Genomic DNA, 14,853 nt, shown 5'->3' on the forward strand with positions numbered 1-14,853 from the left:
TGCAGGCCAAAAAAAACACATCACTCGAGTTACAGCCCACAGTCAATACCTGCAGAAGCAGCTCCCTCAGGCGCTGCAGCTGGGATTCTAACTGTTTGTTGTGGTCCTCCAAGATCTGCATCCGTGTCTCCAGGCGGCTCTTGTGCTGTCGAAGGATCCGGGCCTCCGCCAGCAGCTCTTCGTTGTGTGGACCCTGTGTCAGTTCTGGAGTTCCTTCTGCTGACTCTGCGGCCTCCTCGTGCTGCCATTTGAGTCGCTTCAGCTCTCCCTGGAGAACCCTGCAAGGAGAAACCCAGCTGAGGATGAAGCAAGAACGTGTCAGCATCAAGTGCTTAACAAATACAGGAATACCCCGCTATACGGACCTCCACTTTAAGGACACTCACGAGTATGGACATACTTACAGTAGCACCATTCCCGTTTATGTACGCTCGCTTTGCAAGAATGGACACTTAACCTTTGGTTGTGGCCTGTTCTTTTGGTGCGTGGGGGGTGGTTGAAAGAGACGCGATTGCGCGACCGCAGATCAGCTGGGAGGCGCGATTGCGATCAGCTGGGAGACGTGATCGCAATCAGCTGGGAGGCGTGGCAGCGCAGCAGCAGAGGCTTTAGCGTGGGGCTTTGAGGCTCCACGTGAAGGAGAGGTGGCACAGTGGCGGCGCAAGTGAAAAAAGGTAGTGCTTCACTTTAAGTACATTTTCGGTTCACGTACGTGCTCTGGACCCATTGCGTATGTTAATGCAGGGTATTCCTGTACTCACCAGCTCAATATGGGTTTGCAGCAGATGTTACAGGTTAGTTTTCATGTGAAAACCCCAACTATGGCCCCATCTGCGCTATACATTTAAAGCACTACTTTAAACAGTCACGGCTTCCACCAAAGAATCCTGGGAACTGTCATTTGTTAAGGGTGCAGAGAGTTTTTAGGGGACCCCCTACTTCCCACACAGAGTTTCCTGGGAAGAGGCATTGCTTTTTAAACCACTCGAAATTGTAGCTCTGTGAGGGGAATAGGGGTCTCCTATCAATTCTCAGCACCCTTAAACTATAGTTCCCAGGAATGTTTGGAGGAAGCCATGACTGTAAATGTATAGTGCAGGTGGATATGAGACTATCATCTCATTAACCAAGGCAAACTTCGACAGGAACTTCTGTCCCTTTCATACCCAAGACCCCAAAAAGATTCACACATGCCTTGCATGTCTATAATAGCATGATGATAAGAACTCTGTTCGTCATAATCACTTTACCTGTTCTCATCCTCCAGGTGGGCCAAGATTCTCTCCAGTTCCCCTTTATCATCTGTGTTGGTGCTGTTCTGGGGCTGCTGGATACTGACCGGTTCTCTGTCTGTGATGGGGCTGGAATGGCGCAAAAGATACTGGTCCTCGTCCCTGTTGTGGACAGAGCTGTGATGAGGTTAAGGCAGAAGAGAAAGATGCAATAGCGAGGCCTGGGTTTCTGCATAAGGTGAACTGTTGAGAGTCCCTTCACAGGATGATGACTCTAGAGCAGGGAAACTAGACCTGTTACTAGGAGTGTCTTGATGTACGACACCTCACATCTGGCCTGCAGAACCAATCCAAACAACTGGTCTGCTAAGCTTCTTCCCCTTCATCGGAACACAAGAAGGTGCCTTATTCTGAATGACTCCATTCATCCGTCTAGCTCAGTGTTGTCTACTCTGACCGGCAGCAGCTCTCCAGGGTTTCAGACAGAGGACTCCCTCCCTGCCCCACCTGGAGATGTTGGGGATTGAACCTGGGACCTTCTGCCTGCATGGCAGATGATACTCTACCACTGAGCTACAGCCCTTCATCTTGTTCTACTACTTGTGATGTCTTCAATCCAGCCTCCACATTTCTTTATGTCTTTCACATGCATACCCATAGCCCTGCATCCCTTTCCTAATTTTTGATGTGTCTTTTAGATTGTAAGCCAGTGGACAGGGGCTGTCCTGTGTCTTGTTTGTTACTGATACTTTGCAGGCTGCTCTGGGAGCAATTTTGCCTGAACAAAGAGAGCGGTAAAATTGATATACATTTTTAAAAATGTGGATGGGATAGGTGGAGGTTAGCCCCTCCTCCACTTTTTATCTGAATAATACTTGCACTAATGGGATAGGGGATGATGACATTATTTGGGGAAATGTCGTAGCTCAGTGGTAGAGCATCTGCCTTGGATGCAAAAGGTCTCAGGTTTAATCTCTGACATCTCCAAGCAGGACTTGGAATGTCCCCTGCCTGAATCCCCAAACAGCCACTGCCAGTTAGTGTAGACAGTACTGAACTAGACAGACCAAAGGCCTGGCTTGGTATAAAGGCAGCTTCCTATTGTCTTCCCAGCACGGAAAGGAAACCTCAATGTGTGCCAGTGAAGAGCAGGGGTGACATGAATCATAACAACTATAGCTTGCTATGCTATTTGATCCTTTCCAAAAAATGTACACCCAATTTGCCTCTGAAAGAGCCTATGGCATTTGCAAGTGGGAGAAGCCAGACTGAAGGCAGCACAGAGCTACACTCTACCATGATGCTCATTTCTGCTACCCAAGGGAACTGGGGTTAATGTCCACCTGGAACCCTTCCCAACCAAAAAATAAAAGGTGATGCAGCAGAGGGGATGAGTTGGGAACATTTGCGTAGCTTCAGGGTGCAGCCCTGTACACACTCACCAGGGAGTAAGTCTCATTGAACTCAACAGAACATATTTTATTTTATTATTACATTTATATCTCATCTTTCCTCCAAGGAGCTCAAGGTGGCATATGAACATGGATCTCCCCTCCCAATTGTATCCTCACAACAACCCCGTGAGGTAGGTTGGGCTAAGGGACAGTGACTGGCCGAAGGACACCCAGTGAGCTTAATGGCTGAGTGGGGATTTAAACCTGGATGTCCCAGGTCCCAATCTGACATTCTAACCACTACACCACACTGGCCATTTCCATGTATACATGCATAGGATTGCATCTAGCTTAATGGGGCCTCTGTCTAGGCCTTGGTATCTCCCCTCCATGCAATTTGACATAGCACAAGATATCAAGGCTCCACAAAGTTTGTAAGAAAGACAGTAGCAACTCACAGGCTGTCGTCCGGAGAAAGGCTGTCATTGTAAAAGGAGGAATTCTGGCTTTCCATCTCTGCAAGCCTGCAGGAAAACAGAACAGAGCCAACGAACTGAATGGAAATGATGAGGAGAGGCAGGAGAACTTCCAGGACACCCCAAAAGGTGCCAGATGGGAGAGAAATTGCAGGTCTCATAAGGGTACGAAATTCTGGGTATGAAACAGGCTCCTCCAAATATTCCCTTGCTGGATCGGACCAAAGATCCATCTAATCCAGCATTCTGTTTCCACCAGCAGCCAGACGGATGCCCCTGAGACCTCATGAGCAAGGAATGATGGCTATCCCGTTTGCTCCCATCATCTGGTACTCCCTGAACAAGGGAGTTTCATTTTGCTACCATAGGGACCGCTATGGGTTTTTTTGTGGGTGTAATCCGCAATGTGATTGACACAATAATAGCGCATTAGTGGTGCAGTTATATTGGACCATCGACAGATCATTCCACTTCAGTTAGTTGTCCTGCGATGTTTCCCTAATGCTACCACATCACTGCTATCCAGAGGGGCACTCGTGCACTATAACGCAACAAAAGCACGACACCTGCCCCCCTCCCCGGAACATTTGGTATGAAGCGTTCCAGGATTTCAGCAGGAAGCTACAGGGCATGCACTGTTTGGAAAGGAAGCAGTATGTCCTCACCAAAATTTGTGCAAACCATTTTGAAAGTGGGATTGTGTACTACCGCCCAGATAAGATCATGAATGCAGTCCAGAAGAGCCCACACTTAGCAGCCATCGAGGAACTTGTCCTCCAGGAACTTTAAGTTACATCCTTAAAAAGAGCTCTGTTTCTCTTAGGAACATTGTGGTGATTGATGTAGGTCATCTTCTGCCTCTTTGCTACAGAGGCTGCTCTGGTGTAACCAGCTTATTCTCCACCCACTATATCTGTTGTACTGGGTGTGCCACCCCCTTCCCCAAGCCGCCCAACACCTTTGCTTGGCCCCTCTCTTAGAGTTGTCAAGTGGTACCTGCTGGCGAAGTGCTCGATCCGAGAGTGGGTATCGGCATGAGGTAACATCGGAGAGGAAGCTGGCCTGGAACGGACAGGCAGAAGTCAGGAAGGATTCAGATCTGAAATTCTCAGCAGCTGCCCAATAGGGGTCTGTGAAAGTGTCACCTGTATCAGGAGTTCTGAAACTAGCCTCTGGTCCATTACAATCCACTTCATTCAGGTGGTCCATGGCATGTCTGCATTAAATATTCCCACCGATTTTTAATTATATTTTGATTGTTTCTGTTATATTGTGTATATTATTGTATTACAATTTGAATTCTATGGAATGCAAATTGTTGCATCATAAGATACAATATAAGAAATAAAAGAGGCAACAGAAATGTAATTAGAAATCATACAGCATCTAGCACGGTGCATGACAATTGCTACAAGAGGCAGAAAAATCATTAAAGTGGTCCACCAAGACCCTCAGCGATTTCCATGTGGTCCGTGAGGAAAACAGATTGGGAACCACTGACCTATATTATCTGTGGGGAGATCTCCTAGCCTTTGGGAAGGAACACCAACAGGCTTCATGGCATTGTCCAGTTCAAGGAAGAAGGCAGGGTGGGGGGTTTGGTGGCCAGCCCCAGACTCACAACTTACGTTTCAATGAAATCTGCCTCCAGTACAGACTGGACTGGCAGGTACCCTCTCTGGGGATGCTTGCTGAAATACTGCTTCGACCGGAACTTGTTTTTCAGGGTGGTGGCAAAGTCCCTCATGTCCTCACTAGAGGTAGTCTGCAGAGAGACAAAGAGGAGGCTGAGAACTCTACCTGCCGGATCTGACCAAAGGTACATCCACTTGAGCATCCTCTTTCCAACTGTGGCCAAGCAAATGTCTCCAGGAAGACTGTAACCAGGGCAGGAAGGCAATATCCCTCCCTCCCTCTTGCATCTAGCATAAAGGGAGATACAGCTTCTGAATACGGACATGACATTAAGCGATCATGACGACATGGCACCGAGAGACCTCTTTTATATGACAGCCTTTCCCAACATGGTGCCCTCTGGGTGTTGATGGGCTATAACTCTCATCACCCATAATCACTGGCTGCCCTGGCTGAGAGCGACGGGAACTGTAGTTCAGAATATCTAGAGGGCACCACTTGGGGAAGGCTGTTCGGTAAATTTGCCCAATGACTATATACTGTACATTAAGGCAGGGATTCCCAAACTGTGCTCTAGGGGATTCATTCAGGTGGTCTGCGGCAGGTCCACATTAAATATTTAGACTGATTTTTTATTGTATTTTTATTACTGCTTTCATTTCTTATATTGTATTTTATTGTGCTACAATTTGAATTCTATGGAATGCAAACTTTAATAATATACAATATAAGAAACAAGAAGCAATACAATTACAATTAAAAAGTCATACGGTATCTAGTGCAGCATATTACAATTGCTTCAACAGGCAGGAAAAATCATTCAGTGGTCCGCCAAGACCCTCAGCAATTTTCAAGTGGTCTGTGGGGGGAAAAGTTTGGGAAGCGCTGCATGAATGTGTTTGTAGTTAGACATAAACAGAATACCAAAAGTAACAACAGTAGCAACAGAGGGTGCTTAGAATGCACATGCTATATATATATCAAAGTTAAAAACAGATGAATCTTATAGAATACATACAAAACACTACTGACACTAGCTTAAAAATCATTTTCATGCATTGGTAGAATGCCTCTCAAAATTATTTGGGTTTGCAGCCAACAGTAGTAGTACTTAGAGTAGACCCATTGAAATGAAAAGGCATTTTATTACTGAGGTTCATTCATTTCAGTGGGTTTACTCTGAGCAGAATTTAGTTGGTTACAACCATTTATCTTAAAGCATACATGAGGACCCAGCATTACACTGAATTTACAAAAATCAACAAGTGGTGCCCAGTTCTCCATAACCTCTGAAATTCTCCTTTGTTCTTAGAAAGATACCCATTTGGACATTACCGTGAAATCCCAGATCTTTACTATCCATTCTTTCATGTTTGGTGTTGTAGCTAATTTCCCACATTTTGCACACTAGTCTAGCAGCTGTTAGATGACTAGTGAATACTCTATGTTCTTTTTGTATTAAATCTTTTGTATGGGCTACAAGAAAGAGCAATGGGTCCACTCTGATGTCATAGCCTATTTTCATTCTGTTAAACCATGTATTTTCTTCCAGCATTTTTTTTTATAACAAAGGCTTAGTAATGCAGGCAGGTTGCTGTATGGCCAAGGCCAGAGATAGGAAACCTGTGGCCCTTCTGGTGTAGCTGGTCTACAACTCCCGTCATCCCTGACTGCTACTATGCTAGCTGGGGCTGATGGGAGTTGGAGTTCAACAATATCTGAAGGCCCACAGATTCCCCACTCCTGCTGACCCAAGTCTAAGTGATGGTTTCAGAGCTGGCACCTTGAGCAACTCAAGGCCCATTCACACTACACATTTGAAGTCCTAAGATACCACTGTAAACATTCATGGCTCCTCTCAAATAATCCTGGGAACTGTAGTTTGTTGAATTGCTCAGAGTTATTAGGTGACCCCTATTCTCCTCACAGAGCTACAATTCCCAAAGGTTCCCAGGGAAGGGGCATTGACGGTTAACCACTCTGGAAACTATAGTTCCGTGAGGGAACTAGGGTTCTTCTAACCACTTTCAGCACCCTCGACAAACAACAATTCCCAGAATACTTTGAGGGAAGCTGTAGCTGTAGCTACACTGTGCAACTGTAGCTGGGGCCTAGATAGTAGTATCACTGGGAAAACACCAGGGTCCACTAACGGTTCTCCCTAGACAACTCCTCGCTTATTTTACCGGTGTGTAGTACTCCATAATTGGATAGTGCAGCTTGTTGCCTTTGCTGGCTCGCCCCGTCAAGAAACAAGTCTGGCAGATGTCCACATTGAACTGCTTCAGACTTCGGTACCTGGAACAAAGGAGAATCAGGGCTGGATCACACAATCCGCAGCATCAAAATGACAAAGCGTTTTCTGGATCACACGATCAGCAGCATCAAAATGACAAAGCGTTTTCTGGATCACACGATCAGCAGCATCAAAATGACAAAGCGTTTTCTGGATCACACGATCAGCAGCATCAAAATGACAAAGCGTTTTCTGGATCACACGATCAGCAGCATCAAAATGACAAAGCGTTTTCTGGATCACACGATCAGCAGCATCAAAATGACAAAGCGTTTTCTGGATCACACGATCAGCAGCATCAAAATGACAAAGCGTTTTCTGGATCACACGATCAGCAGCATCAAAATGACAAAGCGTTTTCTGGATCACACGATCAGCAGCATCAAAATGACAAAGCGTTTTCTGGACCGCACCCACTTCAGGATGCAAGGAGGGTTTGTATGTCTGAATGCTCCCCTACTTTTTTGTTTTGAGTCCTCCATACAGAAAATGAGTACATTAGGAAAAAAGAGTTCCAGTTTCCTATGTGCAGAGGGGATTGTTTGGTGTGGGAGAGCATTCAAATTGTTTCATAAGCAATCTTCTGGGGTCTGCATGCCAGTGGTGGGTGGGGCCAGAGGCAAAAATGGGTGGAACAACACATGCAACTCCTATCTTTGTACAGTAGCCTATATTCCAGCCATGCAGGCACCCCTTCATCCAGGAAAGCAAGAGGCATGATTACAATTCAAGGACACATTCCAGCCAGGCAAGGGGACTCAAGGAGGGTGTGGGGCAGGGGTGTGGCCTGAGGAAAAGGGGTGTGGCTTAGAAAAGGCGCATTGCTTAGGGAGAGCTTTGAGGGCCAGATAGAAACAGAGCTTGGAAAAGTTATTTTTTGAACTACAACTCCCATCAGCCCAATCCAGTGACCATGCTGGCTGGGGCTGATGGGAGTTGTAGTTTAAAAAAATCAACTTTTCCAAGCTCTGGATAGAGAGACATGGAGGGCTACATGTGGACCCCAAGACCTGAGGTTCCTAACCCCTGCTTTAGTAGAACTGTATCCACTGTAGCACCCTCCATACCTGAAACCTTTGATCGGGCATTGCCGGCAGACAGAACACTTAGTCTGGTGTTTGACTTGCTCAGCAATCATCACTCGGTGCAGGACTGCTAGCCACACCATCGACTGCGGCTCCAGGTTAGCCCATTGCAAGAACTGAGCAGCCTCAATTGCCGGCTTGCCGTTACCCTAGAAGAAGAGAGAGGAGGTGGGAGCTGATCGCTATCCATAAGAATAGATTGTAGGGCTCCACATCTGTTGTGTATCTACTTCGCTTTTATTATATTTTAACAAAATTTATATACCGTTTGATTGTGAACAACCTCTAAGAGTTTTTCCAAAACACTAAAACAATGAATTAAAACAGTAAACAAGTAATTAAAACATTTTAAAAAATGATTAAAAACAACAGTAGACTAAAAAAAGATTAAAGCATATCAGCATCTATATGTCTAGATAGGCTTGCTTAAAAAAAAACTATTTATATTTATACTATTCTGTTCACATTTACCCTTGAAATTGCCACTGGTCTTACTCATTTTCCTGGTTTGCAAATTATTTGATTAAAATGATTGAAGCCATTAAATCATGTTAAAATTAAATATTATATATATATATAAAGATATTTTATATTGCCCTTCAAATTCCCGGTGTGGCTTCTATAAAAAAGACATAATATACAGCAAAACAATTAAAATCCAAGTACCAATAATTTTTTTTTTTTTTTAAAAGAGGCAGTAAATCTCAAATCAGCATTAAAACCACCAGAATAAAAAATTAGGGGGATAAGCTTGGTTAAAAAAACAACAAAAGCCCTTTGTCTGCTGCCAAAAAGATAACTACTGAGGTGTCAGGAGAACCTTGCTGGCAAGAACATTCCACCATCACCATCACCATCTCCTTCATTTATTATCTACTCTTTACCATAAGGTCTCAGGGCAGGTTACAGTAATTTAAAAATGCAATATTAAAAACAAGTTACAGTCACCAGAATAGGGTGGGTCTTGAAAATATATATCTTAAGTGTCAAAGGCCAAGGTAAAGAGGTCTGTCTTCAGCATACAATGGACACTATACAATGAAGGTGCCAGATGCACCTCTGTGGGGAGGGAATTCCACAACTTAGGAGCTGTCACGGAATGTCCTTTTGTAGGTTGCCACCTCCTAAACTTCTTATGGTCATGGAACTACCAAGACGGCCCCCTTCTGCTGATCTTAACACCCAAGAGGGTGTGCAGGGAATTTGACAATCTTTCTTGGGATGCCGCAGCCGAGAAGGACCTCTTCCTGATATGCACACTTTAGATTGCAGAGTCAATCACTGAAGGCTCTCTACTGAAGCTCCTAATATACAGCTACCTAGGGAGATAGGAGGTCTTAAGCCTAAATGATATTGCAATACTAGATGTTAAGTGAACTTCCATGTGAAGGGAGGCTTTTCTGCAGTAGCTCCCCATCTATGGAATGCTCTCCCCAGTGAAACCCACCTGGCACCAACTTTGGTATTGTTTTGGAAAAGATGTTTCTGTTTTTCCGAGCAGTTGGGTGGCACCAAAGATTGGATGTTTTTTACAGTCAACATATAGTTAAAGCACATTTAAGACCCACAACTTCCCCTAAAGAATCCTGGGAACTGTATTTTGTAAAGGGTGCTGGGAATTGTAGCCCTGCAGAGGGTTAACTACAGTTCGCAAGATTTTTTGGGACAAGTCATGTGCTTTAAATGTGTGGTATGTAAGCAGCCTCTGTATTTTTTGATTCGTTTATGTATTTTGATTACTGTATTTCATTCTTGTAAATTGCTTTGGGACTTTTTGTTGTGGAAAGCGATTCATACATTCAATAAACCTAAACCTAAGGAACCTAAACCTGTGAGCTTGTTACCTTTGGCTTCATCCTGTACTGCTGCTGTTAACATTAAATGTCAGGTGCAACATGGGTGGAACCACAGGGTCCTACCGATCCCTTTATTTTGGCTGGTTGATGGTTGCGTGGGGAGGACCTATGCAACTGGGCCCACCCATGTGGCAATAGGCCTTGAAATGTACCTTGCAGCAGAGTAGGATGGAGCCTCAAAAAAGCCACTGAAGGGCACCTATCTTCTCCATTGGCTCCTTCTACAACTCTTCTCGCTAAAGCATCTCTTTCGGTGAGGTCCATGTGGACAAAGCACCCATCTGCGTCACTTACAAAGCGAAAGCAGCTGCGGACACTGGGTTCCACGTTGCTCCCACCAAAGGCGGCCACCTCCCCCAGCTGCCGTGGAACCTGGATGGCCTCATGGAGCAGGATGCCAAGGTGCCGCTGGTCACAAAGTCCGCTGGCGTTTGCCACCTGACTGAAGAGATCTGAAGGGCACAAGGAAAGAGCGTGGAGGCACCACAAAGGGTGGGACAGGGGCGGTGGGGGAGAGGGAGAGAGAGAGAGAGAGAGAGAGAGAGGAGGAGAAAGGCTCAAACAGCAGCCTTTCCCAGAGCTCTCAAATCATGAGGAAAGTGAAGCTTTGGAAGAGAGAAGGTACGACTCTTAACAATTAGATTTAAACCACAGAGTTAACACTGGCTTAAAAGACTCTCCCTCTCATGGGAACTGTAGTTTTATAGATCTGTATTTCTCTAACAGAAAACTCTCATCACCTTCATTGAACTACAGTTCCCAGGATCCTTTGAGGGAAGCCATGACACTTACACAAACAACCTACATTTGTACTGTAGTTCTGCCCTAAGGCAGTGGTTTGAAAAACTTTCTACCTCCGGAAAACCTTTTCACTTCAACTAGTATGCCAAAGAACCTCGACATCAGAGGTGGACAACCGCAGTCTGTCAGGGGTTTCAAATTTGACCCATGAGGTTATTTTGCTCAAAGCATGCCCACCTCCCCCATACCTGACATCAGATGTGGGGCAGGTAGAGATACAGCTGGCAATGCTTCATTAGCAGCCTTAACATGTGCTCCCGATGGTGCGTTGGCAAGGGCAAGCAGGCTTTGGCTCTACCATCCATCAGTTGACAGATGGTAAAGTCAAAGCCTTGAAAATGGAAATGGCCTGCTTTCAAGTCAATCCCGACTTATGGCGACCCTACGAATAAGATTTTCATGGTAAGCGGTATTCAGAGGTGGTTTATCATCGCCTTCCTCTGAGGCTGAGAGGCAGTGGCTGGCCCAGGGTCACCCAGTGAGCTTCATGGCTGCGTGGGGATTCGAACCCTGGTCTCCCAGGTCGTAGTCCGACACTCTAAGCACTACACCACACTGGCTCTCCAAAGCAAAGCCTTAGGCAATTAAAAACCCTGTGCAAGGCTCTTTGCAAGCCCTGCATGGTGCTCTGAAAACCCGACTTCGGGACTTCAAAGGCACTCATTCACCTGATGTCATTATCCCACTAATTCAGAGGTGGACAGGAAGGAAACAGGTGGCCTGTTTCAAAACTCAATAGAGCACCACTGAAGTGCTTTTTCCTGGATCAAGGCAGGACTGGAACTGGGAGGGTATCTCATGCAGGATGGAGTGTCGTTTTGCATAGCCCCGCCTATTAATGCAAGTGGGAGGAGCAACACCTAGGACGCTACTCTCCTGCACTGCAGGAAAACAGGAGTGTTGTGAGCGCATGAAATTCCCATATTTCCATCTGTGCAATACTGGAGAGGATGCAGGATTCATGCAGTTGACTTGTGATGCAGCTGCAACTCCGCTTGAACTTGCATCTCTTCACCCTTGCTAAACCTGGAAGCTTCCCGCTCTTCAACCATCTTCCCAGGGTGACTCACACTGGAATTTTTCCTTCACTTCCGTTCCACACAGACACGCTATGCCCGTCTTGAAGGAAAGTGCCCGCATCTTGCCGCTGCGTCCACTGGAAGACAAAAGGCACAGAATGAGGGGGGGAAAACAGCCATATCTGTGCCCTGCAGTACTTTCCACCAAAAACTACTGATAGGATAGATCCAATCAGGCCCTGCAAGAGGCCTATGCAAGTTGTGATACGAGTATAGCCCATCAGCCTGCATGATGGCCCACCAAGGGCTCAATAAAACCTGCCTTTCCTGCCTGCAGCTGCAAAAACAGAGAGCTTGCCAAGTACCTTGCAGGCCACAGTGTATGGCTGGTGGCCTGTGTTTGGCTTACCACACCCACCCTAGCAAAATGTGCTTTTTCCTTGCAGTGCCACATCAAGGCCAGCCACAACACTTTCCCAGTCTCCACTGATGGGAGCCTCCAAGGTGATGCAAACCAATCCAAAGGGTGCAAACCCCTTTGTCCCTCCCCTTAAATATTAGACAGGCACCATCTCTATTATCTTTTTGGCACCTACTGAAGACCTTCCTCTTTCAACAAGCAAAAGGCTTGTTATCACAGTCTGAGTCTGTGTTGGAATTACTTTTTAAGATGTTTTTAAAGCTTTTTTTTAAAAAAAGATGTTTTGTTTTAACATGTTTTTAAATATGTTGTGTTTTAATATATTTTAAAGTCTGTTTTTATGATGTTTTAGAGTGTTTTTAGTGTTTTGTTTGCCACCCTGGGCTCCTACTGGGAGGAAGGGCAGGATATTAAATAAACAAATAAATAAACAAACAAACAAATAAATAAAACAGACAATCCCATGAAAACATTACAAAAAAAACCCCACAATTAAAATAAGCAATAAAACAATCCCATTAATCCAATTGCCTAGAGACATCCATGGTTGGAAAAAAGAGGCCTGGCTGGTCTGGTCTGATATTAACAAGGAATTTCTTATCGGTACAGATGCCTTGGAACATACCTGTCAAAAACATTGAGCAGCCAGTTCAGGGTCATGTCAACGCAGAGAGGAACATTCACAAGGATGCCCCTTTCCTCCTCGAGCCGCTCGTAGAGGGCAGTCAGGCAGTGGATCACCTCCACCACGTCCATCACGTGGTCACTGGGCTGCAGCTCATGTTCATTGAAGACTTCCAAGGCTGTCGGTAGCGTCACCAGGTCCACTGCAGGGTCCAGAGGGGAGGCAGCGAGAAACAGAAGTTGGAGCATTGTGGGAGATGAAATAAAGAAAGAAATTGTCACAGATTGGCTTTGTCTGACCTGGTGCTACATATGATGTCAGGTGTGGGGTGGATGGGCATGGTTTCAGAGAAACAGCCCCACGGGCCTAACAGGGGAGCCTAGTGGGCCAGGTTTGGCCCATTGGGTGGAGGTTCCCCACCTCTGCTTTAAAGACACTAAGGGAAATAAAAGAGCCCAGGAGCTCTTCATTGCAGTCAGAGGTGCCGTTTGTCTTCATGCAGGATTTGGCCCCATTGTCAACTGAAAGGAGGATGGCTTCCTGCCTGGGATGCTTATGCTTCCTTGCAGAAACTAGCCTTGGAGCTATGCCTCTCTTGGTGGCCAGTTCTGGTTCTCTCCTCCGCGGGGCATGCAGTGGACATATGGCAGAAGCTTTCCTTGTCAAGATCAGATGACCTACCAGGTAAATAAATGTCAAATCTGGCTGCTAGCTCAACAACAACAAAAGTTCATAAAGTGTTGCCTTGAAGCAGGCAGGAATGGAACTGAGGGAAGCTATTCCTCACTGAAGAGGGATCGAGCATGGTGTTGTCAGGCCCCTGAAGCAAACCCATTCTTGGATAACCTCCACCACTGAAAGAGAAGAACTGATTCACACAACCTATAAACCAGAAATATTGTATGCGTGGTGGGGCAGCTCTTCACCTGGGCTTTGACATAGTGTGCAAAGGGAGCATATGCAGGTACAATCCCAATGTGTGATGTGCCAGATTTCTGTGATACTCCCACCACTCTTTCAAGTCCCAGAATTGTGGCATTCGGGTGTACAAATAGGCATCTTTATCAAATCAGATTTTGTGGGTGTGAGCTGCTCTTTCATCTATACAGTATTTCCAGTTTAGAGATTGTGGAAACTGGACCTAATTAATCTAGGCAGAAAAGGCAACATGACTGTACAAGTAAAGGAGCAGAAGAGAACCCAGGGCTTACGTCGTAAGGCCTTCTGTACGCGTCGCAGTTTCATGGCTGTACGATAAGCAGAAAACTTGATGTTGTTCAGGTCAGCTGTGAAAAAGGAGAAAGAAAACTGAAACCATAGACCAGACTTCACCAACCTGTTGTCCTCCAGTGGTTTTTAATATATATATATTCTATTGAGATTTCCAATAATTTACAATACTGAGATTAGAGAAACAACAAACATAAAGAACAGACATGGGTTGCTTCTGCCAACTTTGTATATTCTCAGGATACAGGATAACAGAGGTGCAATAAACCTAGAAGAGAAGTATGAAAGGCAAAAAATAACCACGTTTTCATCTAATACAGTCTCTTCAGAAGGAGGCCTCTTGTATGAGCGAATTCCATAGTTTAACTATGTGCTGTATGAAGGACTTTCATCTGTCCTGAAAAGTGACAAAAAATCATGCAAGTGATTTTTCAGTCCTTGACAGGCAGCAAAACCTCATTTGAACAAACCATGGCTTAAATAAACCATGGCTTGGCATTATATGGAAACCAGGTCAATGTATACAAGTAACTTGTATGTTTCTCTGTATCTATATATGTCCATGTTGCCCTTATTATTTTATTTATCATGCATTTACAGTACCATCCTTTACATGCCTATCTAGAAATAACACTCATTGAGTTCAGTGGGACTTACTCCCAGGTAAGTGGACATATATTATATATTATATTTTTTCTATACTGTCCTATTAAAAAAAGCAGGGCAATGTACATTAAGGGAAAAATGCAACAACAACAAATCTGATCATCATAAAAGCACAAG

General features: G+C 45.1%; 1 protein-coding gene across 7 annotated transcripts in view; it reads right to left on the reverse strand.

The window, feature by feature from the left end:
- DRP2 (dystrophin related protein 2) overlaps window positions 1-14,853 on the reverse strand; it is a 60,675-nt gene that overhangs the window by 10,398 nt on the left and 35,424 nt on the right. For 6 of the 7 annotated variants that reach the window (XM_061598544.1, XM_061598542.1, XM_061598548.1 and 3 more), the window contains 11 exons: window positions 14,052-14,126; window positions 12,841-13,042; window positions 11,846-11,931; window positions 10,269-10,426; window positions 8,101-8,267; window positions 6,924-7,035; window positions 4,731-4,867; window positions 4,099-4,164; window positions 3,085-3,150; window positions 1,251-1,394; window positions 50-278 (listed from right to left, as the gene is read on the reverse strand). In XM_061598544.1, the coding sequence (XP_061454528.1) occupies window positions 50-278; window positions 1,251-1,394; window positions 3,085-3,150; window positions 4,099-4,164; window positions 4,731-4,867; window positions 6,924-7,035; window positions 8,101-8,267; window positions 10,269-10,426; window positions 11,846-11,931; window positions 12,841-13,042; window positions 14,052-14,126 (1,442 nt within the window). Of the gene's footprint in view, window positions 1-49; window positions 279-1,250; window positions 1,395-3,084; window positions 3,151-4,098; window positions 4,165-4,726; window positions 4,868-6,923; window positions 7,036-8,100; window positions 8,268-10,268; window positions 10,427-11,845; window positions 11,932-12,840; window positions 13,043-14,051; window positions 14,127-14,853 lie in introns of those variants that run through there. The other variant, XM_061598549.1, reaches the window with a different exon arrangement.

Source organism: Rhineura floridana, chromosome 16 (genome assembly GCF_030035675.1).
Source record: "Rhineura floridana isolate rRhiFlo1 chromosome 16, rRhiFlo1.hap2, whole genome shotgun sequence".
NCBI classification, from domain to species: domain Eukaryota; kingdom Metazoa; phylum Chordata; class Lepidosauria; order Squamata; family Rhineuridae; genus Rhineura; species Rhineura floridana.